Below are 16,433 nucleotides of genomic sequence, written 5' to 3'. Positions count from 1 at the left end.
GAGTCACACAACAAAATATTAGCTTCATCAGAGATTAGTTTAACACAAATATTTGGCATCCTACCAGAAAGACCATAAGGCTATTGTCAAATCAGTGAAAATTCTTTTACAAGCAGTAAGGCTGGCCATCTGCTGTGGTTGGCAAAGAAAAGAACATATTTCAAGATGCAAACACATCCCAGTGCCACCCTACAGAATGCCAACCATCTTGGCTGTAGACGATTTGGATCTCATACTGTCTTTAAACGGAAATACAATTTCTTTACATAGGACAGAGCTGGTAGCGAATAGATGCTCTGTTTATATATTACTGCAAAGAGCAACAATTTCTTAATACTCTGTGCCTTCTTGAGAAAATCTCTTTGAAAGTCATTAGTACCCATTTATTTCAGCAAACAAAACTGTGCTCTTATTGTAACCAAGACATTGGACTTTGGGTTTTGATATGCACCGTGAAAGGGATTTTTAACAAGCTTTCAACTGAGCAGGAGATTCGGACACACACACACATTTGTTTGTTCAGGCAAGGCAAGAGTCAGAGAAATATCTAAGAGATATGACAATGAGTGTCTAGTTTGGGAAGAGCAAGTGGTTTTGCTTGACCAGGAATATCCTGCGGAAAGTTCAACAAGTTGTAAGGGAACTGTAGTAGCCATCTAACAGGTGAATGCACCAGTGGATGCACGGTTTCTCTGCCTTTCTATCAGTAACTGTACCTTTCAAATACATGAATACATTTTCACAAAAAATTTCCAACCCACTATCTTATGATCTATTGGTTTCATCCATTGATAATCTTTGCCTGGACCATTGATTTCAATAGGGATCACAAAGTGGTGATTTTCCAATTTTATCATTTTTCCACATTTACTTTTTAGAACTTTCATTACATAAAAATTCTCCATGTCAAGTAAACTATCCAGCTAACTCAAATATACTTGGTTTGGTAAGGCAAATTTCCTTATGATAGCCAATTTTTCGGTAACCACTTCTTTCAAAAATCATCTTTTAAAAGTGCATGTTGGGCCCGGCAGCATGGCCTAGCGGCTAAAGTCCTCGCCTTGAAAGCCCCGGGATCCCATATGGGCGCCGGTTCTAATCCCGGCAGCTCCACTTCCCATCCAGCTCCCTGCTTGTGGCCTGGGAAAGCAGTTGAGGACGGCCCAATGCATTGGGACCCTGCACCCGCGTGGGAGACCCGGAAGAGGTTCCAGGTTCCCGGCTTCGGATCGGCGCGCACCGGCCCGTTGCGGCTCACTTGGGGAGTGAATCATCGGACGGAAGATCTTCCTCTCTGTCTCTTCTCCTCTGTGTATATCTGGCTGTAATAAAATGAATAAATATTTAAAAAAAAAAAACAAACAAAAGAAAAAGTGCATGTTGAAAAGCTTTGTTTCCTTGGGTTTGCTGGCTTGCAAAAACTACTAAAAACGGGTAGGAAAAAGGCACTACTTCATTGTCATCCTCTCTTTTAAAAACGAGTCCTGTAGGTAGTAATTTTAATCTAGCATGCATGCTGTGAGGAAGTCAAGGTAATGTTTGGCTTTCTACTCTTCTGCACACTAGAAAAAGGCGAGAGTGAAGCCATGCAACCTATTGCACATTTACCACAGGAAACTCTTCATCCCTTCCTTCAAAAACAGTAGCTGAAGTAACAAATAGGCCAGAACTATGTGGCTCACCATTAGAAAATGCTCTTTCCTAGGGTCATGCTATGATTAACATAGTGGGGACTTAAACCCAGGTCTGGACCAAAAACCAGCTACTATTTTGACTTTCAATTTGATCCATTGAGTTGTTTTAGTAGTTTGGCATCTTCAATCTCACCTTTCCCCTGCCCTTCACAACCTTCCTAGCTATAAAATAGTTACAGGCTGTGTTCAAGTCCACATGCTTTAAAAATTGATGAAGCTCCAGTAACCCCCAAACTAACCTAGCATTCTCTAATTTTGCTCATCACCTTCTGATGGCTATGTTGGTTAGGATGTGCATTTGTGTTAAGTCACGGAAAAATCCAAGTATGACCGAAATCATAAAAAAACTTACATCTCTCTCAGGTAAAACACATCCAGAGGTAAGCAGTCCTTTGCACAGTCCTCAGAGGTTCACACTCCTTATGTCTCAGGATCCTGTTATCTTCTGCATGTGGCTTCACCACACAATGCCCTGGAGCTGGTTGACTTCTGGCTGAAACATCTGCAATCTATTAGGGCGGAAGGAAAAGGGGGTACTTCAAAGAAGTAGCTCACAAACCATTTCAATGAATCCTTTTGGTTGAATACACTTAAGTGCAAGTAGAGCTGATGTATGTGGTCTTTCATTCAGATGGCCATGTGAACTGCTAAAAACTGAAGGATTGTAACTGTAGGAGGAAAGGGGAGAATACATGCAAGGGAACTTTAAAAAAAATTCAAGGAAAGATGGAATTAAAAATGTATTTTGGGGCCAAAACATTTTAAAATTCATGTATTTTTTCCTGATTATATTTTCCATAAATATTTGGCTGATCCCCACATGAGTGGGAAACAGCACTCTGCTACAGTGACCTCATCACACCCTGCACTCCTGGTTACTGCTTACCTTTGTAATTTCATAGTAAAATTTAAAAACGGCAGGTGTCTCTTCTAACCTCTGGTACGGAGACTGACATATTTTAGACACTTTATCATCAGTTCAACAAGAAACTTGGTTTTCTTTCTTTCTTACCCCCTCCCATACTCATTTTTTAAAAAACAATATATGTATTTTTTAGGTTGATTCCTTTATTTGAAAGGGAAAGAAGAGAGAAAGAAACAGAGAGAATATGAACTGACCTTCTGTCTGCTGGTTCACTCCACAAATGGCCATGATGGCAATGACTGGGCAGGCCAAACCAGGAGCATGGAACTGCATCTGGGCCTCCGTTGTGCTGGCAGGGCCAAAGAACTTGGGACATCTTCTTCTTTCTTCCCAAGCACATTAGGAGGCAGTTAGAGTAGAGCTGCCTGAACTCCAATCAGTGCTCAAATGGAATGCCAACATTGTAGATGGTGGCTTAACCCTTTGTGTAGTCCCTAGGTTTTATTTCTAATGACATTTTAAAAGCGTTTCAGAGACCAGCATTGTGGCACCATGGGTTAAGCTGCCATCACAATGCTGGTATCCTACATTGGATGCTGGTTGGAGTTTTGGCTGCTTAGCTTCTGCTTCAGCTCACTGCTGATGAGCCTGGGAAAGCAGTAGAAGATGGATAAAGCTTTGGGACCGCTACCCACAGGGAGAACTGGATGGAGTTCTTGGCTCTGGCTTCAGCCTAGCCCAGCCCTGGCTGTTGTGGTCATTCGGGGAGTGAACCATTAGATGGAAGATCTCTCTTTCTCCCTACTTCCCCATCATTCTGATTTTCTGATTAACAATAAATAAATTTTTAAAAAAGTAAAAGTGGTTTAAAAACAATATGACTTGGCAAAGCTCTAAGAAATGTGCTTAGAAAGCTGGATATAAAACAAAATTTTGCATTTAAAATTTCTCTCTATATATCACTATAATGTATTTATTTTCATGTCTAGAAGAAGAGATAGATAAGAATTCAGAAAATTCAGAGCAAAGTGATCAAATACAGGTAAAATCTAAAGGCTTTTCAAAAATAAAAAGGAACTATTAAGAGATGAGAGTATTTCAGAAAGTTCACAGAAAATGAAACCAAAAGACAAATTTACTAAGTTTTTTCTTAGAATTTTTGTTGTTTTAAAACAACATCTTAAGCTACTTATTTGTTTAAAAGGCAGAGTGACAAAGACAGAGATGACTACAACGTGGCGCAGCTAGGTCAAAGTCAGACCAACATTTTAATCCAGGTGTCCCACACAGGCAGCAGGGACTCACACACTTCAGGCAGCATCATTTGGTACATTAGCAGAAAACTGGATGGGAAGCTGGGCTGAGACTTGATTTCAGGCATTCTGATATAGGTTGTAAGTATCCCAAGCGTGGCTTACCTGCTATGCCACAAGGCCTGCCAAACTTTTATTTGAAAGGCAGAGAAACAGAAAGAGATCTTCCCATTGTTGGTTCATTTCCCAAAGCCAGGAGTCTGGAACTTAATCTGCATTTTTCATGAAGGAAAGGGACCAAAGTACTCGACTGCTCACATGCTAGGGTATGCATCAGCAGGCCCTGAATTTAAAAGTAGAGCCAGACTTCAACCCAAGCATTCCATTTGGGGATGTGAGTGTCCCAAGAGGTGACCTGATTACTGTGCCAATCTCCACTCTTGGTGCAGAATGTTTTTGAACTTCATACACTGATTGTTTCATGTTGGACATGTTGCACATAATTTTTTTGATAATCTCTCATAAGGACTGGAGGTTGAAAAGAAACTGAAATAAAACTTAGCTCTAAATTTTAAACCAGAATAAAAAATGTCAAAGAAATCATCAAACAACTTCAGCGTTGTTGAGAGCAACTTTGTCACACACAGCATCATAGTTAATTACTGGGCTTTGGAATTAAGAGAATCCTGGTTCACTGGTCAAGAGCTGTTATCTCTACTAGTGAATTTCTGAACCAAAATTTTCTCACCTACCAAATGAAATTCTTTCAGAATCAGTACAACCAGGAAATTATGTATATGCAAATACCTACAAACTATTTAACATAGATTTAGTGCAAAAACAAATTCAGATATGGTAACAATACCATTCACATATTTTAAAATTCCCTTCTCACCAAGAAGTATGTGCTTCAGATAAAATCTACCCTTAAAAGTGTGGTCTATGCTTTTTAATTTCTTCTACAGATTATAGCTCCAGCACTGTTTTGTATGTGTATGTGTGTATACATATATACATGTATATATACACGCATACACATATATATATACACATATTTTTTTCAAAGATTTACTTATTTTTATCAGAAATGCAGTTTTACAGAGAGAAGGAAGAGACAGCAAGATCTTTTATCTGCTGGTTCACTCCCCAAATGGCTGCAATGGCCAGAACTAAGAGGATCCGAGGCCAGGAGCCAGGAACCTCCTCCAGGTCTCACAAATGGGTGCAGGGTCCCAAGGCATTGGGCTGTCCTCTGCTGCTTTCCCAGTCACAAGCAGGAAGCTGGATGGGAAGCAGAGCAGATGGTTCACAAACTGGCATGAATATGGGATTCTGGTGCTTGCAGGGGGGATTTGTCAATTGAATCATTGCACTGAATCATATACATATACACATACACACACATACATATTTAAAGAAATCTGATAGAAAAATTGCACATAAATTATGGGCTACCTGGTGATGCTCCAATACATGTATAGATGGTAAAATGTCCAAGCAGGGTAATTTTATTGATCCTTTCAAGTGTACTGAAAACATTCCAAAATCCCATCATCTAGAGTTTTAAATAGAGAAATACACAGCACCTTCACATCTTGTTATCTTCACTATATTGTGCAATAGGCTCCTGGAACTTCTTTACTCCTATCTGCTTACAACCTAAGCCCTGCAAATCAAAAGTTCCCAATCCCTCCCTCTCCACTTACCTTCCCAGACACTGGTAATCACAATTATATTTTTAACTTCTATGGGATCACCTATTTAAGACTCCACACGAGTGAGATCCTGTGATAACTGTCAGTGCTTGGCATATTTCACTTAACATAATGACATTTATGACAACATCAAGCTCTCTGCCATGTACCATTTATTGGTAATAAATCCCACATTGGCAGCAGGGTTCTAATGCATGAAATATCTCTGAATCGTTGGGATTGCAGAGGAGCAGTACTGTACTGCCTTATGCTGACTTTTTTCCACATCTCCAAATGTCAGGAGTCAAAGGAAGGATGAAGGGCAGTGGGTCTATTTAAAACTGTCTAGATAAAACATACCCCATAAATCACCTTAAGATCCAGTCAGTTTGATATAAAATGTTTTTAATTGTTCTTGAAAACATTTAAAAAACAATTTTTGAGCACTTTCAATAAAAAAAGAGAACTGAAATGCTACTGCGATATTCAACTACTGTAGTTTCAGCAGGTACAACAGACAACAAAACACTGGGGAAATCTGACTTTTTTGCACTAAATGAAAACATGAAACAGGGCTTATTTTTGTCATTTATGGTGTAGTAAAGCACATTGTAGTACAAGACTATTATTTGAACCTCAGATGCACTGCACAAAAACCACTTTCCTTCTTTTCAGTTCCAAAGTCAGTGCTTATTGCAATTATATGCAAAATTATTTACTTCATGAAGTCTTCTCATGATAAACAGTATGTAAAATGTTTTAAACATCAAAACATTGAAAATAATCCCAGAAAAGAACATAGTCAACAACAACTAAGCAGAATTAGTAAACATAAAAAAGTAAATAACTTGTGAATAACTATGCTTGCCTGGTTAACAGTGAACCAGTTTCAATACAGCCAAGAAAAAAAAAGTGGTTACAGGAATACCTAGTACTGTACAAGATAAGTCAATAACACTCATGCACGTTTTGTGATCATGTATTAACACGGTGAAGCAAACTAAACTTAATTCTTCCTGCTGTAATATTCTCATGTAAGAGAATAATAGAAATATCTCATTGAGATCAATGCACATTGCTACATAAGACAATTTTATCTGTCACTTTGATGACATTTTTTGTCTTTTCATAATGAAACACATTTAAAAAGTTTAATCTGTGGACTGTATTGGTTGCATTTATCCTAAGAGATGTGCCTACCACAGGTTCAACAAATTTAGTGCAATATAGAACCCCAGAAAGTTTGCTGGACGAATTCAACCAAATTGAAAGTTTGCTGCAATACTGTACAGGAGGTTAAAAATCCTCCAGTCTTTGTATGTTTTTTTTTTATCAAAAAAGATTTCCATTATTTTTATATTAGTAGTAAGCTAATAATGTAAACAAGGGATTAGAATGGCCTCAAAAATCTCCTTTTCAGAGTATCTCACATAGAAAGGCTCCCATCATTTGTTAAAAGAAATCACACAGTCTCCTTTGGGTATTGCATACTTTGGTGTGCAGTAGTGCTGTGTCTCAATGTACAGTGAAGAAATAACTAGTATCAAGGAAAACATCTAACAGATCATTAAATCAAGATAACAGCAAACACACACACAAATGCCAATAACTAGGACATACCAACATATAAACCTGTGAGCCAATGCTAGCACCAGTTGTATATCAAAATATGTTAGTACCCTAGCTTGCAAATTATTGAACAATGAAACTTTATTAAATTAAGCCTTTCATCACATTTGTTAAATATTCACTGATTGTAGTCTTCTGATTGGCTTTCTAATTAAGGTTGACAAGATGTCTAGCTAGGTTCAAGGTGGCAAAGCAAATGGTTTAATGCTAGCTTTAAAAACTTAACGGCAATTATAAACCCTCTTGCAAGTGATCTTAAAACACACGGAGCTGTCAGCTAGTGAGTAGATTTGTGTCAATGTGAAATTCATAAATATATTCATAAACAAAATGGGAGCCATAGAGAGAGACATTTTAAAATAAATCCTGAGTGCTTTGCTTCTTTCGCAATTGTGGTTATCACAATAAATAAATTAAGCATGTAATAAAATGCTCCTCTTATTCAAGTACAACTGATATCTCCTTTGTGCTATCAGAGATATAAAGAGTTGTGGCTTCAGACCTTAGGTGGTTAAATTTTTTTCATTCAGTTCGTGTTATCTTCTTGCTTATTTGCTTTTCAAAGGGATCCCATGATCAAACTGCATTCCTATATTCAGCAGAAGTGAAGGAGTCAGTCACTAAATTGAGGAGGAAAAAACTGATTACTAAAGAATATTATAATGAAAGATTTCAAAATAAATCTTAAATAGAATTTTAATATGTACATGCAGCCATTGTATTGAAACTAAAATGCTTTCATTTTCCTTCAGATACCCTTATCTCAACTAGTAAATGAAACATGAAACACTTTTCTAATATACTTGTATTTATTCTACTAAATTACATTCTAGAGTTGATGACTTGTGCGTGTCTGTGTGTGTGTGTGTGTGTGTGTGTGTCTGAGTGTGTCTGAGTGTATACATGTACAAGTATGTGTACCTATATATCTCCATGTGGTAGCTCCGTATTAAAATCAACATTTTAAAATAAGACTAATACGGTTACAAATATAAATGGCTACTAGTTTTTCCTCTTAAAAATTTTAGTGCAGCTTTTGTTTTTCTTAAATTAATACTTAATGTTTCATTATTTTCTCCTATTTCAGCCCTTCATTGTGGGTATAAACGGTACTGAAGCCCCAGAAAGTCCTACAGAGATTCTCCATCCTACAGTAGCTCTATGCTTCAAGCCTAAATATTTAAAATAACCTGAATAGTATCCCTGTTTCAAGGAAGACCTTCTCCTCTACAGTTCATCCTCACTATGATTTCATATCTAAAAGATAATGCTAACAACAAAAAAATAGCCTACACCTAAAACTGATGGTTTCTTCCAAATTCTGTGTAGATTAACTGATGAATTAAAATTAACTTATACAAAATCAAGATCTAGACCGCCTTTGTGAAAGAGGGACAGTCAGTTTGTTACTAGCAAGCAATGTGATTAAATCGGGGCACACTGCAAAATTTAAAACCTAATACTTGCTCTTCTACAGCCTGCTGTCTTCAGCAACTTGTTAAGAACCGAGGCAAGTTTACCCATTTCCTACTGAAGAAGAAACCACTGCTGCAGCAAACGCTTTGCAAATGTCACAATGAATTGTCGGTGTTTCTGCTGCGGGAGGCACTTCCATTAAGACAAATACAATACATATGTCTTTAGATACAGTGTGCTACATATTATTAAACACAATTTAACCCAACATTTCAACAGTAGGGTGGTCCTTGCTTTCTATCCACTCAAAACCTGATGAAGTCATAGAGTTCATGGATTCACTGCAAATTTGCTGAAACAATGGGTCATTCTTTAATTCTTCCAGTGTAGCTTCGTCATCTTGTCCTTGCTGACGACCTGGGTCAAACAGTAGATTTGGGTCTAACGTGTTCAAATCATTGATACTGCCTGAGAGCTCAGAAGACAACCTGATGTCACTGGGGAAATCAGATGCAGCATTAGTGAGATCCGATGCAACCTGACCTGCCAGCTGCTGGTTGGTTTGCAAGCTGTCTCCGCTCAGCAGGTCTTTAACAGTGCTACTGAAATCTAATTGTTGCTCTCCAATTTCAGATTGTGCTTGATTATCTCTGGGAGAAAAACTGATCTGATCCGTGCTATCACTTTTGGTGAGGTAAGATGATGTTTGAAATTCATAAACAGAAGTGCTGGAATCAATCATATTTTGTGGATTGGCACTAGGAAAAACAGTGGAAGTCTCCAGAATCTGAGTGAGATTCATCCGGGCCGTGTAATTGGAGGGCAGATTGTTCATTCCCAAACCTCTCACTGCATCATCATTGTCAGAGTCAAGTTTACTCAATAAAACATTGGTTATTTTTTTACTGTTGGTTTGCTTCTGAAGAGCATTTGGGAAAGCTGTCTGCATCATGACTGTTAATGGGACTGACTGACTTCTCTGAGCGATGCTGTTGGCACATGTGTCGGTTTGAACATTTGTGAAAACATTAACTTCTGGGGTTACTGGACTTCCAAAGGGGGTCACATTAGACCGTGGGATATTAGACACTGGATAGAGGGTACTTCCACTAAGATTACGTTGGCGATGGACAGCGGGGCTCACACTCCGGCATCTGAAGTTGCTGCTGGCAGACGAATTAGTTCCTTTATTATCCAGAGGAGCAGGGACTGCAAAGCCCTCCTGCTTGTTGGTGTTACTTACAGGGGCACCTTGATGTTGCACAGGAGAGACAGGAGTCAAACGACCAAAATGAGTGTCATGGTGTCGGGACTGGGACTGGTAAGACTGCCCTGGCACAGCAAAAGCATGAGGTTTCCTGAAACGGTCTTCCACTAGTTCCTGATAGCTTGGGAGAATTCCATGGCCAGAAACTGATGAATTACCAACTCCACTATACCCATTATTCATCCATTCAAGCTTAGTTTTGTCAGGGTGTGTGGCCATTGGTCTTTGCATTGGCTTCACAGGACTACTTGAGACAATGCTGGCATCATGATAGGCCATACTGGAGCTTATTGGGGTGAATGCAAATGGATTCCTGCATTCAACAGGGCTGGGAGGGACGCTACTGCTGCAGTTAGAATGTGGAGTGCCAATGGGGGTGTGTCGGCTACTTCCTAAAGCGCTATCCACAGGTGTTGTCTGGGCTAGCCTGGAACAAGGGCTCTCCCGAGACAGACTTTGAGATCCGGCAATCATTTCAGACGTTGGGGTTGGAGTTGGGGTTGGGGTGGGTGTAGGAGTTGGGGTAGGTGTGGGTGTGTGGATTGGTGTGCCATTGCTGTGGATTGGATGGTAGAAATGGGTGCTGGAGGTGTGAGATGACATTGGAGCTCCTGGAGTTATGGACTGACTCTGAAGGGTCATTCCCAAACAGTTACCATAAGAATGTGAATTATTCATTGACATTTGCTGCTCCATAAGCACCAGCTCTTCCACAATACTATCTTGTGTGAGTTCATCATCAAAAGGAAAGTAGTTTTCATTTGTCTGGGTAACAGAAGGCTCAAACTCCTTCAGTTCAGACTGTAGAGGTAACTGATCTGAAGGCTGTGCTTGTATTTGATTCAAAGAAGATTCTTGTATCTGGCTATGCAGCTGCTGGCTGTATGTGTCCTGTGGCATTCCTTCTAACTCCCAAACAGATTTCTCTAAGTCGTTGATATCAGAATGCTCAGGAATTGTCATAACACTGATAGCCTGCTGTTGGTCACAGCCAGCAGATATAAACTCAGAATCCTTAGAGACTTGTTGCCACTCATTTGGATTAAAGCTGCCATCTGATTTTGAATCATTGTCCAACAGAAAGACACTCCTTTCAAGTTTTACTTTGATGTCTGGAGATGATGAGGGTGTTGCCTGCTGTTCCAAAGCTGAATCACTGATAAGAAGGGTAGAATTCAAGGGTTGATTTTCCACTGTGGGTGAACTGACATTTGCTGATATCTTGCTAGGAATCTGAGCACCTGTGGTGGAACTTTCTATTTTCCCTGAATGTGGAACCTTTTGGTCTTTCTTAACACTACCTGGTTTCTGACCTTCTATGACAACTGTAGCAAGCTGTTCCACAATTGGTTTCTTCACAGGAGGCACCTGCAACTCTTGTAATGTAGAAGACAGTCGTTTCCTTGGACTTTTAGTGCATAATTTAGGGTCTTTATTTATTGAGTCACCATTAGATGGTGAGCTGCTGCTGGTGAAAGTTAAGTTTTGGGTGGCAACTGGGAGAGTGACAGTGCTTTGATTATTGCCTGTTGAAGTGCCTGGCAGAATTTCATTACAGCGACTTTTACATTTGGTCCTCTGGTCACAGACCTTGGTGGCTTTTATTTCAGTGACACTTTCACTGGAAGGTTTTTGCACTGCTCCATCCGTGCTGCTTTTCTGTCCTATGAGGGCACTAGATGTTGCCTGGGGAATTTTAGCCCCATCAGAGTTCTCTTGGCACTGCACAGGGTGCTCGTCTGATGACATTTCAGGTTCCATTTTTACTTCCACGGCAGACGTTCCCCCAGTGCTGCTGGTCCTAGAGCCTGGAGACTGAAGAGAGATAACAGAACCATTCTTGATTTGGGGAACACTCCTTGATTCTTCTGTTGTTGCTGTAGCGCTGCTTACTGAGGCAGAATGTTTAAGAGGGGTATGACCGTTGCTGGGTGTGAGGGATATTGTTGTCATTTTCACCACATTTAGAGAACTCACATGGGAAGCGGGCACAACGGCGGTTTTGATGGGACTGCTAGTAAAGAGGACAGTCGTTGGAGAGCGGATGGTGAGCGCACTGGTGTTAGCTGGTTTGGGTAAGATCTGAGGGTAACGGTGCCGGGCAGAACGATCCCCACCAGGGCTGGCTGGAACGTTCTGAGGAGTCTTTGGTGTCTGCTTCACAGACTGCATGTGCTGAGTGACCACCTGCACATTGAGGGGAAGAACTTTACCATCGGACGAACTCACTGGACTTGGTGAAGTCACCAACTGCCCAGTCCGCTGAACCTGTTAAGAGAGAAAATGAGAACCATCGGATAGAGAAAGTGTAGGACATAAACAGTAGCTTGTCTACATCTGTGGAATTAAGGCATTCATGAAATGTTAATGCTAGAAAGAAACATAAAGATAATTCCTTTTCTGGAGGAGTTATTTTAGACCAGGTTGTGTACAACCAGAAAAAAATCCATAATGTAATTTATTTACAAAATAAAAATGCCACATAAGAACACTACTAAGACACCTTCCTGTAAACAAGACTAAAAACTTTATGTCTATAATCAATACTTAATAAAACTGACTTACAGGAAGTGACAGGAAGAGGAGATTTTTAAGAAGAATCTATGCCAAGAAGATGCTCACTCAAAGGAGATACTCTGATAGCAATCAACCACTGGGGGCAGGTGACTAGCATCCTACTTCAGCGCTGGTTCAAGTCCTGCCTGCATCACTCCTAATCCAGCTCCTTGATAACGTGCCTTGGAAAGTAGCTGAAGATGGCTCAAGTGCTTCAGCCCCTGCCACACACGGGGGAACCTGAGTGGAGTTCTGGCTCTTGGCTTTGGCCTGACCCATGCTTACCCACTGCAGACATTTGGAAGTAAACCAGTAGACAGAACCTCTTTCTCTTTCTCTGTTTCCCACTCTCTCTAACTTTGCTTTTCAAACAAACAAATAAACAATTTAATAGAAAAACCCAATTGTTCTACCTTGAACTTGAGTAACTAAACCACTCTGAATGGGACTCCTAGTGTCTGCACAAGTCTGCACTACACTGAACAGAGAAGCTTGTAGTATTTCCCATTTTAATGACATAAGGATGATGATAGCACTAAGAAACACAAGATGAAATATCTCCTTAATAATATTATCAATAATATTATAAAATTTCACTTTATTTTAGCACGCTACACTTTAATTTTAAAGTCCTCATTATGTTCCCTGCTATGTGAGACAGAAGAATATAAAAAATAAAGAAACAAACTTGGGGTTACAAAAGGACTTGTCCAAGTCACTATATTCAGCATGTTGCAGTGATAGCCTATGTTAACGCATTACTCATACATATTACAATTGTGCTCCATCTTAATATTAAAAAGAAAAAAAAAGTAAATCACAGATAGTTTGCTACCATAATAACTATGATACAACTCTAAAACTGACTCACTGTTCCATAAAACTCTGGTAATGTGCATATCCTGTAGGTCTTATAACTTTGTGTTTTCATGTTAATCATATGGCTGACTTCATAATTAACAATGCCCATGTGGAGTGAAAGATACTGGCTGAAGGGGACCAAAGACAAGTGTCAGTTTATGAGTGCATTGTTTTGAATATTTATTTTATTTTATTTGGAAGGGAGTAGGGAGGGAGAGAACACGGGAGAGGACAGGAGAGACGAGGGAGGCAAGGAAGAAGAAACAGAGCAAGCTAGGGAAGAAGGAAGAGAGGAGGAGGGAAGGTGAAAGACAGAGAGGGTGAGAAAGACAGAAAGATACAAAGGAAGAAACAAAGATTTTCCATCTGCTGGTTCACTTCTCAAATGGCTGCAATTGCTTGGATTGGTTCAGGCTGAAGCCAGGAGACAGGAGCTCAATCCAGTTCTCCCATGCAGAGTGTCAAGCGCTTGGGCCATCTTCTGCCTTTTCAGGCACATTAACAGGGAGCTGAGTTGGAGGTGGAGTAGTTGGGACTTGAACTGGTGCTATGAGATGCCAGAATTCCAGGCAGCAGTTTAGCTTACTTTGCCCAGTATTAGCTATAGCTTATGTGTATCTCCACAACTGCCTTCTTTTCAACTTCCATTTTTTAAAAATTAACTTAATTTGTTATTTGACGTAGAAAAAGTGAAAGAGGACACACACACACACACACACACACACACACACACACAGAGAATGGATTCACTCTCAAGTGCCTGCAATGACCAGGATTGGACAGGTCAATCGTGGGTGCAGGGATCTCAACAGGAGTCTCCAACATGAGTGGCATCTCCTACTGCCTCTCCAAGTGCACATTAACAACCATCTGGAATAGAAAGTAGGTTTGGGACTTGAAAGAGGCCCTCCCTTATTGGATGTGGAAATCCTAACTTGCATCTTAAATGCTAGACCAAATGCCCACCTCACATCTGATTCTTAATTAAAGCACTGATTTCCTGCCATCCCACTAAGGTCAAATACTACTTAATGATATTACCGGAATGGGACTAGGGACAGCTGCCACAACGATACCAATAGGTTGAGGAGAGAGGATTGCAGAATTTCCATTTGGAAGATTAGTCACTCCATTGGCTGTAGTGCCTTCTGATTTTTTTGCTGATGATTCTCCTGGCAAAGGGGACTGTAATTTCTGTTCTTGTTGCTTCTTCTGGATTTTCCGTTGCAGCTGTTGTTTAGCATCAATAGGAGATGGCAAAGTCTTCACCTGTGGCTGAAAGGAATTACTTTCAGCTGTAGGTATAAATGCAGATGTCTGGGGAATTCCTTTAATTCCTGAAAATAAACAGAAAGGAATGCTCAAGTAAGTACTCTTCTTTCACAGGAGGAAGTTAAAATTCAGTTTCTTTGACTATGCAGCCATCTGCTGGGCAGAACAACCAAAGCAGAAAATTATAATTTGTGATTTCTCTGATAAGCACAAGGAGTAGACCTCCAATTTATAAACTTTTATCAGTGTGATTTTAATTGACATTGTAAAATATGATTGAACTCAGGCGACTGTTTGAGTTTTACAGTAACACTAACAATTCTGAAGTGAGTAAGCCACAAAATAACATGTACAAGAGCTAAGGTAAGCGTCAAGACAGCATTATCAACTGTCAGTGTTTTTTTTTTTTTTTACTCTCTTCTCTAATCTGCAAGTTAAGCATTTCCATGATTTCAATATTCAGTCCACAAGGGTATTTAGTAAACATTTGCTGAAACCATTCCACGTTTAGAAGACAGACACTACAATTTTATTGCATGTAAATGGTTATTCCAGTGTGACCGAGAAGAAACTAAGAAGCAGAAATTCTCAAGGTCAAGCTCTTCTCAGAAAGTGCCATTGACGAAACTAAAACAGCAGTGGGGAATTCACTGTATTACCACATAATTTTCTGTTTTGTTGATAATAAAGACACATAAAGAAGCCTTGGGGGGAAAAAAAAGGATAAAATGAACAAGACATATATGAAGAAAAAAAAACAGATTAAGTAATAAAAGTTTACCTTCTTACAAAGCTCTTTTTCACACTTGGGTTGTAGTATTAAGAGCATCAGAAAGCAAGCTGTGGTCAATAAAAGCAGGGAGAGAAAAAAGGGGAGGAAAACACAATCTTCCTGGTAAACCTCTCCCAGCCCCATTTCTGCTTTTTATCATTCTAGCTAACAGGTACAACCAGAGGATGGGAGCAGACAGAGAACAAAAAGACTGGAAGTTTCTCCCACATTAATAATCCTTCACTTTCTCTGCCACTTTGGTATTTCTTTTCTTTTTAAATTCAGCTCAAACTGTACTCTCCCTCTGAGCCCATCCTTGAGCTGCACCCTGGAGGGCCTCTGCCAAGGGCTCACAGTTTGGCTGCCTTATCCCTCTTGCCAGGGTTTCGAGACAGGAATGAGTTCCAAGCAGCTGACTTACAAAAGGACATTTGTAACACAACCTGTTCTTAATATGGAGACTATATTTATTAAGAAATCAATTTCACCTTCAAAGGATGAAAATTATTCCACTACCAAGGATGTTTTTAAAAAAATGGTATTAAGGGCTGAGAACACAATTTAAGAAGTGATCGAAAATGGGTTGAGTAATCTTACAACTCATAAAGTGCTTAGCCACCTGCACTGACTGCTTTCAAAACACGGAAAACTTTTGTTTACATACTAGGGGTCTTAAGTAAATTCATGAAAAATGCATATTACAAAATAGTGGCATAAATTTACAATATTTTTGCACCCAAATTATTTTAATTCATTTCACCTTTTCCACAATATTTTCAATTACCTGTGCATATAATGTTTAATGTTTTTAAAAATTTTATCCGTTCAAAATTGCTTTAGTCCCTCAATACTAATTTCAGTCAGACTTGTGAATAATGTGAGGAATAACACAATCCTGTTTCTTTTCCTTGCACTGTCTGCTCCTGTGCCCTCAATCTGTTGAAGAATTGCTCACTGTCAGGATGGGGAGGCGGAATGGGAAGCCAAAGGGTCCATGCCTCTCCCGTTTCATTCTGCCATAAGGTAAGAGAGTAGTATGATAGAACAGAGTTAACTTGTGCTTTGTAAACAGGAAAATCAGGATCCAAACAAACCCTCGCTTTGCTATTTATTCATAGACAAGTTTCTTAACCTTCCTGTTTCTTGATCTGCAA

At 39.6% G+C, this 16,433-nt stretch overlaps 1 protein-coding gene across 2 annotated transcripts in view; it reads right to left on the bottom strand.

The window, feature by feature from the left end:
* Positions 1 to 5,894: 5,894 nt before the first annotated feature.
* RFX7 (regulatory factor X7) overlaps positions 5,895 to 16,433 on the bottom strand; it is a 125,619-nt gene continuing 115,080 nt past the window's right edge. The window contains exons 8-10 of one of the 2 annotated variants that reach the window (XM_058665813.1): positions 14,277 to 14,572; positions 11,796 to 12,086; positions 5,895 to 11,633 (exon numbers count right to left, since the gene is read on the bottom strand). In XM_058665813.1, the coding sequence (XP_058521796.1) occupies positions 8,811 to 11,633; positions 11,796 to 12,086; positions 14,277 to 14,572 (3,410 nt within the window). In that variant the 3' untranslated portion in view covers positions 5,895 to 8,810. Of the gene's footprint in view, positions 12,087 to 14,276; positions 14,573 to 16,433 lie in introns of both variants that reach the window. The other variant, XM_058665812.1, reaches the window with a different exon arrangement.

The sequence above is a fragment of the Ochotona princeps genome, chromosome 6 (genome assembly GCF_030435755.1).
Source record: "Ochotona princeps isolate mOchPri1 chromosome 6, mOchPri1.hap1, whole genome shotgun sequence".
NCBI classification, from domain to species: Eukaryota; Metazoa; Chordata; class Mammalia; order Lagomorpha; family Ochotonidae; genus Ochotona; species Ochotona princeps.
The sequence above is the reverse complement of the archived record's forward strand: the minus strand, read 5'-3'. Positions and strand labels throughout refer to the sequence as shown.